The 19,056-nt window shown below is 40.2% G+C and overlaps 1 protein-coding gene across 1 annotated transcript; it reads left to right on the top strand.

Moving 5' to 3' along the window:
• Nucleotides 1-12: 12 nt before the first annotated feature.
• aars1 (alanyl-tRNA synthetase 1) lies at nt 13-16,767 on the top strand. Its single transcript, XM_006797395.3, has 20 exons — nt 13-166; nt 2,011-2,166; nt 2,322-2,510; nt 3,139-3,284; nt 4,270-4,461; nt 5,734-5,878; nt 6,146-6,291; nt 6,422-6,530; nt 7,037-7,187; nt 7,910-8,034; nt 9,479-9,623; nt 9,708-9,886; nt 10,601-10,714; nt 10,961-11,167; nt 11,271-11,455; nt 14,047-14,155; nt 14,616-14,729; nt 14,834-15,040; nt 15,450-15,563; nt 15,658-16,767. Exons 2-20 carry the CDS (start codon nt 2,023-2,025, stop codon nt 15,835-15,837), a joined length of 2,901 nt encoding a protein of 966 aa, XP_006797458.1. The 5' UTR covers nt 13-166; nt 2,011-2,022; the 3' UTR covers nt 15,838-16,767.
• Nucleotides 16,768-19,056: the final 2,289 nt, after the last annotated feature.

Here is a 19,056-nt window from a genome sequence, read left to right as displayed (position 1 = left end):
GACAGTAGATTTGTCCAATAGGAATCCAGAATTCTTGACTTGTCTGTGTAGCCGGACCAGTTGGAGGCTGTCGTAGGCGTGGCCGCTGCTTGTGCTTTCCTTCAGTTTCAGCAGCGTGGAAGTGAAGGAGAAGTACCTGATTCATTCTGCGGGAATAGCGGCTTCTGTGAGTATTTTCATGTGTTTAAATGTAGTTGAAATAAGTTATCTTCATTGTACTAGTCAGCAGAATAGCCTTTCTGTTAGAGCAGTGTGCCGAACTGTCTATCTCAGGCTGAGCACAGGGAGGTAGCTTGATTAACTAGCTAACACATTAGCCTGCTAACGTCAGATCAAGCTAGTGCCTCTGCCTAGAAAAGCAATTATAGTCAGCTGACTAGTTTACATTGAAGACTGTCGGTTTTTGGTAGAACTTTAAGAGGAAATATGTTGTATCACATGACTGTCACAAATTTGTGTGGTCTGGAAGTTTATGTTAGACTTGCGAGATTAAGTTCACTGATTTTGTGCCATTGAGACAGAGAACAGGGCTTTTCCTGTTACTAACCTGAAAGATGGGTCCAATATTTATCATCAACCTGGTCTCTGTCTACCTGTTCTATGATTATAAATGTCCTTATTTTGTCTTGAAAATGGACCATTATTTATTTCTCAAAACCACTGGGCTAATACTTACATCCCACGTCTCTTCTTTCTCTGCCTGCCCGCTAAATGCTTTGTTGTCAGGGCGGGTACATGGGCTATTTGTCATCCACTCCTTATTCCCAGAAAGCTGAAAACACCAGCTGAGGTTTGCTTTGGCAGTCAGTTTTCACCATTGGGAATTGAGCTCTGCTGCCTTTTAATTATATATGGTATCACATTTTTAATGAAATATGTGTACTCCAAAAATCCACAAAGTGCTTACAAATCAATTGTAAGTTGCTTTTGTTTCCATTCTTACCTAAAATTGCATCTGACTTTATATTTAAGATCGCAGCATTGTGTGCCTCACCTGTCTCACTGGATTCCTGAGCTGCTGTTGTTTATGAGGAGATCGTCAGGCCAATTAGCTGCTGCTAGGTTAACATCCACACCCTACAAACAGACTTAACTTTAAGCTTTTGGTGTGGAGTGGTAAAATCAAAACATGCACAATTACTATAATGACCGATAAACAATTTCATAATGTTTTGATACATTATGGACAAAAACATGTATTTTCGGGCCAACACTGGGCAGTTCTTTAACCAGCCTTTAAAAGCACTGACAAATGTGTGTGTGTGTATGTGTATATATATATATATATATATATATATATATATATATATATATATATATATATATATATTATTATTATTATTATTATTATTATTATTATTATTATTTTTTTTTTAATTAAATGGGATTGCCTTGAATGACATTTTAGTACGTAAAAAGGAGCTACTTCAACACCTTCCAACAAAGTACAGCACTTGCATATAAAATATGAAAGAAAATTTTTGCTTCTTAAGGTGAAAACAACAAGGTGGTTTGTACAACCCCTTATGCACCAGCCTTGCCAGAGCTCTCGCTAGTTGCGCAGTCATATGACAGGAAGAGAAACCCATGGGAAATTGCATATGCTGTTAATTGATGGTAAGCCAGTGTTTTAAACAGCTGGTTAAAAAGCTTTACCCAAGATGTGACACACACACACACACACACCTCTTCTGTACTTGCTAAATTAGTATTTGGGCACGAGCACTGAGAGTGTACCCTTAAGGGGACTACTGCCTGAAAGGGAAGAGCAGGCCTTAATTGTGTTTTAATAACTCAGTAGAAAAGTTGCTGTTACTCAGACCAAATAATCATCCACCTCTCTAAATGGGACCAGTTTCTGTGAGTTAAATTATTCGTCTGTCTGTGACCTGGAACAATTTAATTGGACCAAGAATTAACTTAAAAAAATCACTTGCTGCATACAAGACCTCTTTAAATGTGCTTGATAGCTAAAGTGTTTCTTTTCTCTGTGTGTAATTTTGTTCACAGAGCTTCTTCAGAATGGACTCCTCCTTGAATGCAGCTCAAATTCGCCAGAAGTTCATTGACTTTTTCTGTCGCTATGAGCACCCGTACGTTCACTCTTCATCCACCATCCCCCTGGATGACCCCACGCTGCTTTTTGCCAATGCTGGCATGAACCAGGTACACACAATGTCTTTCCAAACACTGCTTCCTACACCATGGCTCTTCTTTATGTTCCCACTGATTCACAACTTTTAGAATAAGCTCGGAAATCAGATCTAGCAAACATTTTTTTTCTCAAGATTTTTCTTTTTTTTGCACCTCATTTTCTTTAGTTCAAGCCGATCTTCCTCAACACTATTGATCCATCACATCCCATGGCCAGGCTGCGTCGTGCTGCCAACACCCAGAAGTGTATTCGTGCAGGAGGCAAACACAATGATCTGGACGATGTGGGTAAAGATGTCTACCACCACACCTTCTTTGAGATGCTGGGCTCCTGGTCCTTTGGGGACTACTTTAAGGTATTACATTTTCTCATCCTTCACACCAGTTTCACTTTTTTGTTACTTGTATTTTTAGTCCCACAGATTTAAATCCTGTTTGTTGAACAGTGCTCGAGTACACACACACACACATTGCTGTAGGACCTTTCACCATTTATAATTTTTTCCTCTGCAAACATTTTGTTTGCCAAGTACTTTGTGATAAATGTATAACTAGGCAATATAATCTGCTCCCTCTCGAGTGACTCTACCAACTTCTTTGCCTTGGACAGCAGCTAGCAGTAGCTGTTCAGCTCTGTAGCATTGGTGAGCTCATTGTAAAGGCACAGGAAAAAGGCACTTTCAAAATAAGAGTGAGGGATCATCCACTAGTAAAAACATGCATAGTGTCATTATCTTAGGTAAGTAGAGAAAAGGAGATAATTCTAATACAAAAATGCTTGAACATATGAGCCTGGGGCTCATCTAATTCTTTTTATATTTTCGGTTGAAGTGGTTAAAGTTGATCTATGTGAGAATCTTGCTGTTCTCTCCTTTTTGTCAATGTTGCTTGTTATATTACAATGACATATTCATTATCATTATTAATGGATAAGACATTGTGTAAACAGCTCTAAATTGTTATTGCATCATTTTTGCTCTCCAGGAATTGGCCTGTAAGATGGCCTTGGAGCTGCTGACTCAGGAGTTTGGTATTGCTTTAGAGCGCCTGTATGTCACCTACTTTGGAGGTAATGAGGATGCAGGCCTGGAGCCCGACCTGGAGTGCAAACAGATCTGGATGGACTTGGGGTGAGTGAGCCTTGGGAGCATTGACTGTATGTAAAAATAGATAAAGCTTGTGATGCAAAAAGTGAAACGAGTTTGCAGGTTTAAGGCACTTCCAATCTTTTTAATGGCAAGAAAGAGGCAGTGACATTTCTGTACGATCAAAATGAGCTATAATCTGCTATACATATATGTGTGTGTGTGTGTGTGTGTGTATGTATATATGGCACTTAGAGAACATTGTTATAATCCAACACTAACAGCAGAATTAACATTTAACACTTAAAAACATCCTGATCGAGAGCATGTTAGCATAAGTAGCATAAGTTACCATGGTGACCTGGTGAGGTTATCGAGAGCCACATTTATTAAGAACATTAATCCTGATTTGTATCACACACACACACACACACACACATATATATATATATATATACACATACACATATATATATATATATATATATATATATATATATATATATATATATATATATATATATATATATATATATATATATATATATATATATATATACACATATATATATATATATACACATACATATATACACATACATATATACACATACATACACACACCCAGCTGGAAACACTTCACACAAGTCCTGCTGCCCGAGATTCACAGAAAATGTTAAATTTTTGTGATTTATATCGTTATCAGGATGATAGATGTCTTATATCGGGATATGAGATTTTGGTCATATCGCACAGCCCTAATAACCTTAAAATAAAAAAATAAAAAAACAGTAGTTCAAAAGTATTCATTACAATCCTGGTGATCTCCCTTTGGTCAAATTGCAAAACCTCATCAGAGGACAGAATTTTGTCTGCAGGAAAACCATTTTTGCATGATGTGAATGTTAAATTAATGATGAAAGGACAGCAACAGACAAAAATGTTTTGCTTGTCGAAGATTGATTTGTCTTTCTCATCTTAAGGGAGTTGATTCAACTTCTGCCTCTCTCTGTTTCTTTGTTTGGTTTAGCGTGGATGAGGCTCGCATCCTGCCGGGCAGTATGAAGGATAACTTCTGGGAGATGGGAGACACCGGCCCCTGTGGCCCTTGCAGTGAGATCCACTACGACCGCATAGGAGGGCGAGACGCTTCTCACTTGGTGAACATGGATGATCCCGACGTGTTGGAGATCTGGAACCTTGTGTTTATCCAGTTCAACAGGTAACACACACACACACACACACACACACACACAGAGTGAAAAATGAACTTACTAAGAGGACTTTATAAATCGATGATTGCATCCATGAAGCAAAATAATTTATTGAAGGAATAATGCTTTTGCATTAAATTCACACATTTTTTTCACACAATCACATGCTGTGTTAAAAGAATAAGTAATTTATTCTCATGCCTTATGAGGCAGTGTAAAATCTTCTTGGTTCACTGCATTCGTTTACACCTTGTGGTGTTTTGAAAATGACTTCCAGGATTAGTCCTGTCAAGGCTGCTGGGCTACACGAATCCATAGTGTTGCTTTGTCCTCAGTTCCAGCAGGGCTCGGGTTTGCTTTCACATCCATTGTTGTGCTCGTTTGGTGTGAGCTAAAGAAAAAAATGATATGTTGTTAAGTTCTTTTTCTAGTCTGTGTTCACAAAACTTAAGCACCCAGCCTTTTGAACTTGCACTCAACATCGATCCAGTAGTGAAATTGGGGGGGGGTATTTAGAAATACTGATAACAGGTATAAGCAGAATGAAATGCACTGGAGGAACTGCTGGAATACAGGGACCTGTAAAAGCTCAGTGCACCTTATATTAACTTACTATATTTCCATGTTCTGAACAAACAGGGAAAGACTGTATTCACATGTACATGTGGTGTGTAGGCATTTTCATTCTGTAATTAAAAAACAAAACAATGCTTTTCTGATGTTTTGTAGTATTTCCCACCATATTTGAACCAAACCACAGTGAAAAGTTATCACTGACAGCAATTATCAACACAACAGTTTCAATTGGTTTCAGATTCACCTGAGCCTTGTTACTCGTTCAGCAGGTGACAAAAATAAACTAAAATGAACCTTTGTGGCAGCAGCACACCCTTACATGAATCTAAATAAGGAACACGGACTGGAATTTGGACACACCTCTATCTGTTTTCGACAGAATGTTGAAGCTAGTGAATCAGATGCACACTCCCACTCTCCACACCACTTAAAACTAAATCTTTTGTTTACGCATTCCAAGAAATTTACTGTCGAGGATTTTTTTTTTTCCATATAAAAGTAATTCTCACCAGTGGGCCTAATTTTTTTTAATAAACTGCAAACTACAATGGTAAATAATAAGATCAATAGTTGCATATAAATTACATATACATGTATGTTTTAAGAATAACATGTGTGCACCTCTATAACAAAACAGCACTGCCAAGAGGTCTTAAATCTTTTTACTGATCAGTGAATCTGTGTTTTTTAACTGTTGTTTCCAGAGAGTCAGAGACGGAGCTGAAGCCGCTGCCTAAGAAGAGCATTGACACAGGGATGGGTCTGGAGCGCCTTGTGTCTGTACTGCAGAACAAGATGTCCAACTATGACACTGACCTTTTCATACCGTACTTTGAAGCCATTCAGAAGGTACAGAAGTGTCAAGGATTTGTGTGAAAGACCTTTACTTGACAGTTCAATGAAAGAGAAATTATGATTAGATTGGGCAAGATCCAGTAAATAGTTCTAGCTACTGAATCAAAATATCAAAACTGTCCTTATTCCTATAATAATTAATCTGGTAGTATGAATCCACACAAAGTTGCCTTAACAGCAGCATTAATAACGTGTTTATTTACATTAGAGGAAGATGTTTGGGGCCCACATATCTAACATTAAGAATATGATCTATTTCAGGGTACGGGTGCTCGACCTTACACGGGAAAAGTAGGTGCTGAGGACGCTGATGGTATCGACATGGCTTATCGTGTGCTTGCTGACCACGCCCGCACCATCACCATCGCCTTATCAGATGGCGGTCGGCCTGACAACACAGGAAGAGGGTAAGACATTGTTAATTGTTTAAATAGTCAACAGACTTAACAGTAAGTAACATGATTGCTGCAAATGAAAAGTTTTGTGGAGCCTTTTTTACACATCATTAAAATATTTTGTTGTTTCCACCATGTTTAGCTACGTGTTAAGGAGGATCCTGCGCCGTGCGGTCAGATATTCTCATGAGAAGCTGGGCGCTCAGAGAGGCTTCTTTGCTTCTCTCGTGGATGTAGTGGTCGATTCCCTGGTGAGATTTTCTTTCCTTTGTAGTCCACGTAGGCATTACAGACACACAACTTGCTGTTGTTTGAGTTATTGTCATGAGGGTTACGTTAATTTTTTGCTGTTTTATTCTCCTATTCCTATTTATCCTACTTTAGAAGCCAAAAAAACATTAGTTCTGTTCTACCAAAACTAGTTTAATTCCATTTTTCTTTTAATGCTTAATTGCATTTACTGGATGACAGCAGTGAATAGAATTCACTGCAGGAAGCATCCTTATTATTAATATTAGATTTCACATGAGATTTTGTTTTATATATTCTTAATTTTGAGGTGTGTATTTTTCAGTGTTGTGAAATAACATGACTGTTTCAAAAAATCTTGGTGTTTAGTATTAGTTAATATATGACACTTAATAAACTCTAAATGATGCGTCTCTTTTTTTTTTTTTACTCCTCCTTTTCCGTTTCTTTCTTTCTTCCCCCCTCTCTGTCTACATCTCCATCTGTCTACTTTGACTGCATTTTCCAGGGTGAAGCATTCCCAGAGTTGAAGAAAGACCCAGAAATGGTGAAGGACATTATTAACGAGGAGGAGGCGCAGTTCCTTAAAACCCTCAGCAGAGGGCGCCGTATCCTGGATAGGAAGATAATGAGTCTGGCTGACACAAAGACAATCCCAGGTGAGAGTGCGGTGTTTAGTATAATGTGGGTAACTTTCTTTTAAGAAGTTCACTGCTCTGTTTTTGTTACATCCTCCCTGAATTATCCTCGTCATTTTATCCTTTCTTCACCTTTCATCTGTCTTCACCACCCACATGACTTCTTCTTTTCTTGGCTCATTTTTCTGTCATTTCTTCCCTCCTTCAGTTGCTTTGTTTTCCCGCTTTTAATCCCATCAGAATTTGTTGGCATTATGGTTCAGTCTCTTCCTTCATCTTTTTGTCTGATTGTCATGCTCAATGCCTCAGAGCTTCTCAGATCAGTACAAAAATACTCACTAAAGGGAAGGAATTAGAGTTTGAAAAGCTGAAAAATTCATCAGTTGATGTTTCACACTATAAATTCAAGCGACATAAAAATTGATGCACATTCAGCTTTGCTTATAAACGTAACCCTCCAGGGTTGTCAGTGTACACTGTAATGGATTTTTTCAAAAGTTGTATACCTCAGGCAAACTAATATTTCTTCATTGTCACAAAGTGTGTCCGAATCATTACTGCACCCTGCAAACATAAGCAGCTGCAAAGCAGTTTATTTGTGCTTTTCACGCTTTTACTTATCCAAACAATGCCTCCAGTCCATCAATATTTTTTTATTGTCTGACTCAAGGACATAAGTGTTTAAGCAGTGTTGTTTCAGACACTCACACTTCTGTCTTTTCTCCCTCTCTTCGTGCGCACAGGTGATACAGCATGGTTGCTGTATGACACATACGGTTTCCCTCTGGACCTCACCTCCCTTATTGCTGAGGAGAAAGGCATGGAGGTCGACCTGGCTGGCTTCGAGGAGGAGAAGAAGGCAGCACAGGTGAGCAGATGATTGTTTGAAAATGGCCTTGACCGTCCTGACTCTACTGAGTCTCGCTAACTACCCTACTGTGCCACTCCTGTGGTTTTGCTTCGTGTCAGCATTCTCCAGTACTGCACTGTAAGTCAGAATCAGGAGTCATGCACCTGCTGTTTAAATAAGCCTACATTTACTTTACAGCCCTGTGTGAATCCCTTGTTGTTTGATTAAGCCAAAAGATTGATTTGCTTTCCGTAAAACTGCAACCTCTGATTTCTATCCCACACATTTCATCGATTTTGTACGAGTCTCAGACCAATACTGCAGTTCTCCTCATTCCCACTTGGGGGAGTTTGACACAGAACACAATCACTGTACAATATCTCCTTAACCTTATATAGAGTTACCAGTTTATTAGATACACATGTGAAGCCTCAAACCAGTTTTTCTCAGCGTTTTAAAAAAATAGTATTACATAAGTACTTATTTATTATTTAAGTGTGTCTTGAAGAAGGAGAACAAATTTAGGAACATTGCAAACTTCAAATGTTCTCAGTGGTCTTTAACATGTGAGACTTACATTATCCAGAAAATATCTCATTACATTGCAATATAAAGTGCCTTGAGGCAACTGTTGTTGTGAATTGGTGCTAAATAAATAAAATTGAATTGAATAAATATACAGAAAAATAAACTTGCAAAATATCTCATAAGTGGGATTTCTACACTTCTGGGTTTCTACAACTATACTGCATTGTCCTCTCTTTCCCCCAGATTTTGCTTCGTCATGGCTGTAATTTCTTCTCCTTTTATTCTTTTCCCCTCATCTTACTGAGCTGCATCCATTCTGCACTAAAGCACTACACGTTTTACAAATCCAATTGCTCATTTAACTGTTGTGCTTAAGCAATGGATGCAGTCTGAGCCAGTTTACCTGTAATTTGTCTTGTGGCTGCCCCCTCACTTGTTGCTGTTTCCTTTTGTTTTTCTGAGTTGATTAACATTTATGTTGGCTAGAAATCGACATATGCATCTTTGAAACCTGTCTGTAAGAAAGCGAGAGAGCTTATAATCTTGTAAAGAAATGGAAAGAGAACTCTCGAAGTGTTGCTTGGGTCTGATTTTGTGCCATCTCTGTAGCACTCCTGCAAAGTCACTCCATCTTCCACACTGATATAAATGTAGAACGCTTAAAATTCTTAGATATTGATGTAAATGTACAGGAATTTAATTTTTCATTATATCTGCTACAGTTCCGGGAACTGATTGTGCATAATTCATTCATTCAATCTTGCACAGTCATTATTTAACAAATGTCTAATCTTTATTGAATGATTATACCAGGCAAATTGTGATTGTCTTTTGCTATCAGTCATTCTGTAATTATGTAAAATTTTAATTGTAAATGTTTCTGTATTTTGGGAGTTATGACTGAGCATAAGTCTGTTTGTGTTTGTGTGTGTAGTTGAAGTCCCAGGGTAAGGGCGCGGGAGATGAGGACCACATCATGTTGGACATCTACGCCATCGAAGAGCTGAGAAACAAGCAGATACCCGCCACAGATGACTCTCCCAAATACAATTATACCTCAGATGAAAACGGCAACTACCGTAAGTGATGCATAGAAAAGCACTATATAACAAGTCCATTTACCTTTTAAAGTCAACTGATCTGTATCCTATTATTGTACCCAGAGTTCCAACAAACCTCAGCTACAGTGCTTGCCCTCCGTCACGACCGCGCCTTCTGCGATGAGGTGACCACGGGTCAGGAGTGCGGCGTGGTGCTGGACCAGACGTCCTTCTACGCAGAGCAGGGTGGACAGACATTTGATGAAGGCTACATGCTCAGAGAGGATGACAGCACAGAGGATGTAAGTGCAATAAAAATAAATTGAGGGAAACAACAGCTAGGTTCATGTGCTTTTTACACTTCTGTAATGAGCTCTGTTAATCCTGTTTGCATTGTAAAAAAAGAGCTTTGATAGTTTCCCTTCATTAGGGTAATTGTCACAGTTGGAGTTTGTTTTTCCTCCCGAACACATTGCAGGTACAGAGAGAAATCGAGCGTTACCTTTTGTCGACTTTTAACTGGGCGGATGAGAATTGCACAGTCTATCTTCAAAGCTAACACATTTGTTCAAATAGCACTTCTGGATCTGATAGCTGCTGGAAATCATGGCCGTGAGCAAACAGCCCATCTGCTTGGCGAAAAAGCCTGCGAAATGAATTATCATAGTTCTTACAGAAGAATGGACAAAAGATAATAAATTGTTCTTGTCTCTCGTCCATAACTGAGAACTTGAATGGCATGAAAACATTCATATCAGTTTTAGCAGAACATCTGTGGGGGAGGGTGGGGGGGGGATCCATTCAAAAGCCAGCACTTCATTTCTTTTGTATGTCTTTATGTATTCTTCTCGTAATTCTCATATTTGCTGAGAATGTGGGAACTTTCTATAAAGAGCTTTAACTTATTAAGTCATCTTGTTCTCCAAAATATTTAATCTCATAGACACACAAACCATCAGACTGCCTTCAGTTTTTCTTTTTGCCTATGAAAACTTAAACTCTTCTGCTTTTTGCAGCGCATGGAGTTCTCGGTGAAGAATACGCAGGTTCGAGGAGGTTACGTTCTCCATGTGGGTACAGTCTATGGCACACTGAAAGTTGGAGACCGTGTCACCTTACACGTAGATGAGGTGAGAATTGAAACCGGGATATTGACCCTAGTTTTTAAAAAAACAAACAAACAAAAAGCCAGCTAAGTAAAAGAGATTCTAGGTATGTTGAGCTTTATGACTCTGGTTGACCCCTGGTTGATGGGCCTTTGTGTCTTCTTTGTGTACTATCAGGCAAATAGGTGTTTTTCAGCATCTAAGCTTCATCTGTCTTAATCCCTCTGAATGGAGGTCTGACAAAAATATCTATCCACACACACTTTCCAGGCTCGCCGTAGACCCATCATGAGCAACCACACTGCCACACACATCTTGAACTTTGCCCTGCGTGGGGTGCTAGGGGAGGCAGACCAGAGGGGCTCCCTGGTTGCCCCCGATCGCCTGCGCTTTGACTTCACTGCTAAAGGTGCTCTCAGCACGGATGAGATCCGCCGGTCTGAGGAGATCGCTTGTACCATGATAAAGGATGCTAAGGTCAGTGGATGGAGTGAAATCACCAGCCAGTTTTATGAAGAGAAAAAAATGTTGATCCTCACAGACTTTTATTTAATATTAATATTGGATTTTAACTTTCCAGCCTGTGTACGCAATGGAAGCAACCCTCGCAGAAGCCAAAGCGATTCAGGGTCTGCGCGCTGTATTCGATGAGACATACCCCGACCCGGTCCGTGTCGTGTCTGTTGGCATTCCTGTCCCAGAACTGCTGGCCGACCCCAACAGTGCTGCTGGTTCCCTCACCTCCATCGAGTTTTGTGGTGGAACGTGAGTATGACACTTGTTTTCAGTCTTTGTGCATTTCTGCTCACACTTGAGGGGGAATGCAAATCAACCGTATGGCTGCTAACATTGTTGGGTCAACTCAGCGTGGTTTCCTCTTAGTGAAAAGTTTTTATGTGATGGGTCTAAGGAAACCCGTTTCCGCCACTAAAAACAAAAAGTATCCATAACTCTTTCTCAAAATTTTCAATTATTTTCTCAAAATTTTGAGTTAATACGTTTCGAGAAAAGTAACTTGAAATTTCGAGTTAGCGGTGTGGATATGTCAAACACCCTTTAGGCTTATGTATTAAAGTGCTTAATTTGAGCCAATTGTTTAAATTCATCAGATTTTTTTCAGTATTATTTTGTTTTTCTTTTATTATTCAACCATTTGGATTTTAAGTCTTACATTTAGGGGCAACTGTGTCAGCAGAGACAGCTGTACCCGCTGCCTACTAGGCTTCAGCCTGAGCTGAACTGAAGACTGCGTTTCTGATAATGGATCTATATGACAAATAATGTGGCTGTTTTTTGTGGTACAGTTTTCCAATTAGTTATAATTATAGTATTATTTTTTTATGCCTGTTATTAGTAGGGTATCTGTATCTGTGCGTTGTCCCCCATTCTTAAAAAAAAAGAAAGAAAGAAAAAGAAGCTCGCTAAGCTTGCTATGGTATGGACCAACACACTAATGTTTAGACTTCAAAATGTGGACTCCAGTGGTAGATAGAGTAATAGCTATGGCTGTGTTTAATATACGGTTTATGGCTTGGACACTTCAACCTCAGATTGTACAGTTTGGTGTAGGGCTGTGTGATATGACAAAAATCTCATATCCCGATATAAGAATTCTATCGTCCTGACAACGATATAAATCACAAAAATGTAACATTTTCTGTAAATTCTGTGAATCTCGGGCAACTTGACTTGCGTTTAGTTTTTCCAGCTGGGCGTCCTTTACCTGGATTCGAGTGTTTTAACCGATGCATGAAACGATACATTTTTAGACGTAAGTTGTAACGGCCGCCATTTTCTCTCAAAGTTTGAGTCTAAGGTTTATTTTTTTAGCACCTGACCTTTTTTTGCTTCTCATCCGTAAACTCTCTGCATACACTTTCATGTGATTCAGTTTATTTTGAAAAGTCTCAACAGGATCTTGAGCTTTATTGTGAAAGGTTTACGTGGAAAACAAACAAGCGGACAGCAGAGCCACGCGATGGTTTTACCGTTATTGTTGCTAACGAAAACACGTAAAAACAGGCGCTTATTCGCCCATAGTGCGGTTATATTAAATATAAGAGAAAGAGAGAATTTTAAGAAATTAATATAGCCACTACAGTGGCCATCAAAACAATGAAAAATATTGCTGTAAACAGTTTATTTTACGACACCACAAAACAAACGATAGCATATTAGGAAACGATAGACGTTTTTATATCGTCATCCGATATATATCGTTATATCGAACAGCCCTAGTTTGGTGCTGGATCTCAGGTTCTATCGCTAACTATGTTATTGATGGGTTTCTTGTGTGTGATTTAAATCAGTTGCAGCCGTTCCTCATGAATAATGGATTCTAATTGTCAGTTTCTCAAACAGAGAAAATGGCCTTCTGTTAGTGTTTGCCTAAAAACCTCAAACCAGTTTTTCTCAGCTTCACTCCTTTAGTTTGGAGAGCTGCCTCATTCATTATCATGTTGTGATAATGAATGGTGACAATGCCTATTTGTTTAACAGTGTATTTCACAGATGTTAGTGATGTTTGGGAAAATGCACGGGGGGGAAAAATGAGCAGAACGACAACATGTGGCAGGATGAAAAATCCAAGCATGCTAACATTTTTCTTAATTTGATATGCTGCATTGATTCAAGTGTGTTTGCCATGCCATTACTGTGTGTGCGCCCTGAGTGGAATCAAGTGTGCAGCGTGAACACATATCAGTGTACAAAAGTCCAAATACGCGCATTTGCATTGGGCCGATAGTTTTCAGACCAGCCCAGGGGCGGTGTGTAAAGTGGAAAGCGTTAATTGGATTTGTGCATCTTTATGGTGAGACGAGCGTGTCCCTGTGCAGACAGAGGCCTGGAACATTTCGTCAAGCTCAATCCACTGATTAGACTTGCTCCACTGACTCGTACAGTGTCTGCTCCTGGCTGTAAAATTCACCTGAATGCCCAGACATCTCCGCTCTTTCACACGTTGTGTTATAGCCTGGCTTTTTATGCCATTTTGTGCTGCAGGAGCCAATATTCCGAGCTACATTTGATGCAAAGGCTGCGAGGGTCGGTTCAGATTTTAAGCACCGCAAAAGACATTTGCATTAAGCCCATTCGCCATCTTCTTTTTTCTTTTTTCGGTTTTAATTGCACATCCTTCCATCTCAAGCTGCTTCAGGTTTCAGTAAACTGTTGGTGTGCTTCTTGATGCTGTCTTTGATGTTGTTTTAATCTGCAGCCACTTCAAAGAGCCTCTCATTCCTCCTGCTGCTGTTGTTTGGTAATGTTTTCCTCGCCCTCTGCTCCTGCTCGCCCCTCTCCTACTTCTCATCTGCCTCCCGCAGTTGTGTAACGTTGTTGTTTTCTGTTATCCACAGCCATCTGCAGAACTCGAGTCACGCTGCGCCGTTTGTCATCGTCTCAGAGGAGGCCATCGCTAAGGGCATCCGCCGCATCGTTGCAGTGACAGGAACAGAGGCCCAGAAGGTCAGGGGACACACACACACACAGCTTACACTTACTGATGTACTCGCTCAAAGCGTTACACTCGTGTACTCACTTCCACCCCCACATACAGAGAAGGGTTTAGACAACATTTTTAAGACGGTAGCCCCACAGAGGGCCGGGGGTGTCTTGATGGTGAAATGTTCACACTGGTAACTACAAACACGACTGATTAAAGGAAAATTTGTCCCAGACAAAGCGACATTTAGGTTTCTGTGATGAAACTTGAATGAATGTTGGGGTGAACACTGTAGTAGAAAGAAGAATGTAGCACCCCTCTCTCTTCAGGCCCACAGGACAAATTTACTATTTTTAGACAATTAGTCTTTCATCTTTTCCACCAGTCGTCTTCTCTTCTCATTCTTCCTCCTCGTGTTTCTTTGCCCTTTCTGATCTTTGCCCCTGCCTCACTCCTCACTCTGCTGTGTCGCATATCCATCAGGCTCAAAGGAAAGCCGATGCCCTGCGCCAGTATCTGTCTGCCCTTGGAGACAAGGTGAAGCAGCAGACAAGCCCAAACAAGGACATACAGAAAGAGATTGCTGACATGACTGAGGTAAATGGGATGTTTGGTTTAGAGAGACGTTCTGAGGCAAATAAAAAAATTTTTTTTGAAAAATTGCAAATTGCGCTGTGGTAACATCTCCGTCTCCTCTGCAGTCGATAGGCACCGCAGTAATCTCTCAGTGGCAAAAGGATGAGATGAGGGAAACCCTGAAGGGCCTGAAAAAGACCATGGATGACTTGGACCGCAACTACAAGGCTGACATCCAGAAGAGGGTTCTGGAGAAGACGAAGGAGGTGATTGAAAGCAACCCAAACCAGCCGCTGCTCGTCATGGAGATGGAGACTGGAGCCTCAGCAAAGGTGAGAGTCAAGACAGAATATTTTTGGGAAGTGAAGTCTAAAAAGCAGTAGCAGAATTCTTATAAATCTTTTTACGTGTTATTCCATAAAAGAACCATGTCCTCGTTGGATATACAGAGCATAAAGAGAGAGCAGATTTATAATCCAATCCCAGAGACTTCATCAGCATCCTGTACAGAAATAAATTAGGAGTGCAAACAGTATTAAAATTCACTTTATCTCTGCACATTTTCTCAAGCTCACTTAGCTTATCTCACTGTGTTATTGCCACGGGACTAAATCAGCTCTGTGGCCCATTAGTTGTGACCTTGAGACATCAATAGTGCTGATTAGGAGATGTTTTTTATTCTTCTCTTCCCACTTCCTTTTCCCCCCTCTTTACATCCCTCTTTCTTTCTTTCTCTCTCAGGCTCTGAATGAGTCACTGAAGCTGCTGAAGTCGCAGTCCCCTCAGACAGCTGCGATGCTCTTCACTGTAGACCCAGATGCTGGCAAGATCACCTGTTTGTGTCAAGTCCCACAGGTATCGTTCAGTGACATATGCTAGAAGCCTCGCTCTGAGCATTTTCCATGGATTTAACCCTCCGCTTTCCACCCTCCACCTTTCTTCTCTGCAGGATGTGGCTAACCGTGGCCTGAAGGCCAGCCAGTGGGTTCAGGAGCTGTGTCCCCTGCTGGACGGCAAGGGAGGCGGCAAAGACATGTCTGCACAGGCCACGGGCAGGAACACACAGTGCCTGCAGGAGGCGCTCCAGATGGCCAACGAGTTTGCACGGCTCAAACTGGGGGAGAACTAAGAGGCGCGAGGGTGGGGTCTGTGTGGGAGGTGCGGTTACAAACATATCGGGGAGTGAAGTGGAAATTAGTCTGAAATCTTCAAACATCCTGTCTTCGTTTTTCCTCTCCTCTTTTAGACTTAGAAAGGCTGGAAAACTTGCAGAACTCAACCACTGATGCTCAGCCAGCAATAAATGAGCCACTCGTCTTTACTTTCTGCTTTGCCCTGTTAAAACTCGTTTCTCTGGGAATAACTTGAACACATAAGATCCACTCATAACTGGAGGATGGCAGATGATTTCTACTTTCCTGTTTCCAACTCATTTTTGCATGCAGAGGAAAAGAAAAGGGACATACATTTGATGTAGCCTCCTACAAGTACTGTGCAGCTCAGATAAATTGACTAAAAATTCCCACCTTGGAGCACAAAGTGGGCTTTCGACATACCACCATCCTGCCTCTGTATTTAGTTTCATCTCACTGTGGTCCTGTTTGTTTAGAAACAAGCCCCCAAGGCACTTTGTCCTTATTTTGGCTTCCTGTACCACTTGGGCTCAGGAATAACAGTAAAGTTGACCCAGCTTGGACACAGTATAAATAATGTTTATCCTTTATTGGCAGAAAGCAGTTTGGCTCCGTCCATGTGTATGACAAAAGCCTGTGTGCTCTCCTGTGATTAGCTGGACAGTACTGTATAGTAGTAGCTGTATTATAGTCTTCAAATAACAAGCCATTTTCTGACATGTAATAAAACAATGGGTTTAATTTAGTAAATTAAGAATTCACTAACTGTAAAATGATCACGAACATGTCTAGTAACCAATCTTTGCAACTTCATGCTGCTGACATTTAATATTGATTAATTAAATGCAGAAAGTTTTGTTATTGTATCTGCTTCCCGTCACTGAAATGTCACGCTATGGGATGGAATAAATACAGCTGACAAATGCCACATGTCTGTGTCATTCCTGGTAGATCTGTGATGAACTTTGAGTTATTCATTTTAGATGGACTGTTATGGATTTGAGATTGATCTAAACTCCAAGCACTGTTCATAAACTGTATGTAAAAGATGGCTGTAGCTTCCACGTCTCAGTGTCTAATGACCAGCAGGGGGCGACTCCTGTGGTTGTGTGTGGTTGAACAGTTGCTAATGTATGAGCTTCACATTCAAATCCAGATCTCATTGGATTAAAAAAGATAAGAGTGTGACAGCCAAAACTCAAATTGAGGTTATCTCTTATAGTCTATTGATACTGACACAATCGGCTACTAAACAAAAATGTGACCCAATATGACCTGTTAAAAGAAGTGAGAGTTGCATACCTTGTACAAGCTTTTGTTGCTGACACTATATCAGCACTGATTTATTATCATTACAAATCCTTTGACCATTTGGCATCACAAACACAGCATCAGGCCTTAACCTCATGTTTCATGAAGCTTTTATTTGTACAATGCCATAAGATACAAAGAGTCTGTTCACATATCATACAGATGTTTGAGTGCAGTAAATACACGTTGTCCAAAAGGTATTCCTACCAAGGAATGAGACATTAAAGCCGGACTAGACAATGACAAATCCATACAGCAATAACAGGAAACCGTCCACATGAAGAGGTCTTAACCCTCCAAACGTTAGTGTTTAAATATCTGACTACTCGTTTTGTTGTTGCGACAGATGCATTCACTAAGCAGCCTTTAAGCCTACTTTATAAGACTGGTGTTTTGTCTAGCTCACTGTAGAGTACTGGGACAACAGCTAACGGAGGTATGTATGAGTGTTGGCGTTACAATCCACAGAGACAGTCTGACATGGGCTGTCTGCAGCTCACTGACTGCTGCTGCTGCTAAAGAGCAGTTTCTGTTCAGTGCAGACCAGTGAACTGATGAGGAAGGAGCAGCTTGTGGCTGTTCCCACCTCAGCAGGCTGGCAGGAGGAGCCGGCGATGTAACGATGCCAACAGCCAGCACTGGCAGTGTTTTGATCATGATGTATTTGTTCCTACAAACTCTTTTTCAAACAGCCAGTGCAATGTCTATCCCTACTGCACAAACCTATTCTCCATTACTTCAGAGTGACACAGAGATTCCACCACAGCAAATGGAAAGAAACAGAACGAGGCGAATGAATTAAACTATTAATCCGGCACAGGTTATCTATCATTTACCTCTGCTAGACAACCACAAATTGATCCAATTTTAATTGTTCCTGTCAAATTAAGTAATGATTTAAGATTTTTTTTTTTTTGACAAAGACTCAAAATGCCTCATCTGTCCTCATACCAGTGCCTCTAAAGCTCATTTATTAACATGCTGCATCTTGTTTGTTTAATCATTAAAGACTAAAACCTGTCTATGGGAACATAGACTGTATATAAAAGACGGGCATAGCTCCGGGTTTAAAGAGAGCGCCAATGGATAAATATGTTAAATCTGAATTCTCATCCAGCACATTTTTAAGTACCTTTATTGTGAGTCAATGGTCTTAACTGTTAGCTGAAAACACAATGTTCATTTTGCAAATTATGTTTCCAATTAGTTTCCAGAATAACGATAAAGCGGTGTTTATCTCCTGTGCAACAGACACGTGGTTAACCAACGAGCAGTGTCCACCAGATATGGCCTGCTCTCAAAACTGCTGGTTTCAAAAACGCTCATCTCATTCACTAACCAATGAGTGATGTCACAGTGGCTACTTCTTTCTTTTATAAACAGTCTTTGGGTTCCACCCCACCTGAATTTCCTCCACTGGTCCCGCTTCCAAACTGTCTGTTCATATTAATGGGTAGAAAATACGTGGAGCACAAAGGGGTTCAGATTCCATCTTTCAGGGAAAAACAGTTTTCTTACTAAATGTGTAACACTAAAACAAAGCACTCAAAAGCACCAGTCTGCATTATGTTAGCTTCATTAGTTTTCGGTTCAGTGCCCGGTAACAATTTGCCGTATTGCTGCAGGGGAACCAAATCTCCTAATGTTGGTGAAAGCAGGTCAGTCCACAATTAAAATCATTATAACTCAAACATTAACCTAGAGTTTGGTAGAGTTTTCTGATTTTCCCTTTTAAATTTCTGCATGTGACGCTATAAACATTATTGTCCAGCTTCCTTTTTTTTGCTGATCTGGTGTTTTGAAATGGTCTTAGTTCCCTTCACTCATTCTTTTTGATTACCCCATAAACAATGCAGCCAATTAGTTTAATGTGCCTCTGTTTCTATCCACGAAAATGGAAAGTG

Source organism: Neolamprologus brichardi, chromosome 7 (genome assembly GCF_056152115.1).
Source record: "Neolamprologus brichardi isolate AB-2024 chromosome 7, ASM5615211v1, whole genome shotgun sequence".
Taxonomy (NCBI): domain Eukaryota; kingdom Metazoa; phylum Chordata; class Actinopteri; order Cichliformes; family Cichlidae; genus Neolamprologus; species Neolamprologus brichardi.
This window is presented reverse-complemented; position numbering and strand designations above follow the sequence as displayed.

What these genes read in the sequence shown, in the direction of transcription:
- aars1 (XM_006797395.3), top strand. Translation starts at nt 2,023, where the DNA reads ATGGACTCCTCCTTGAATGCAGCTCAAATTCGCCAGAAGTTCATTGAC. An exon ending in AGATTGCTGACATGACTGAG is followed by an intron (nt 14,730 to 14,833) that starts GTAAATGGGATG and finishes TCTCCTCTGCAG; the next exon opens with TCGATAGGCACCGCAGTAAT. An exon ending in GTTTGTGTCAAGTCCCACAG is followed by an intron (nt 15,564 to 15,657) that starts GTATCGTTCAGT and finishes TCTTCTCTGCAG; the next exon opens with GATGTGGCTAACCGTGGCCT.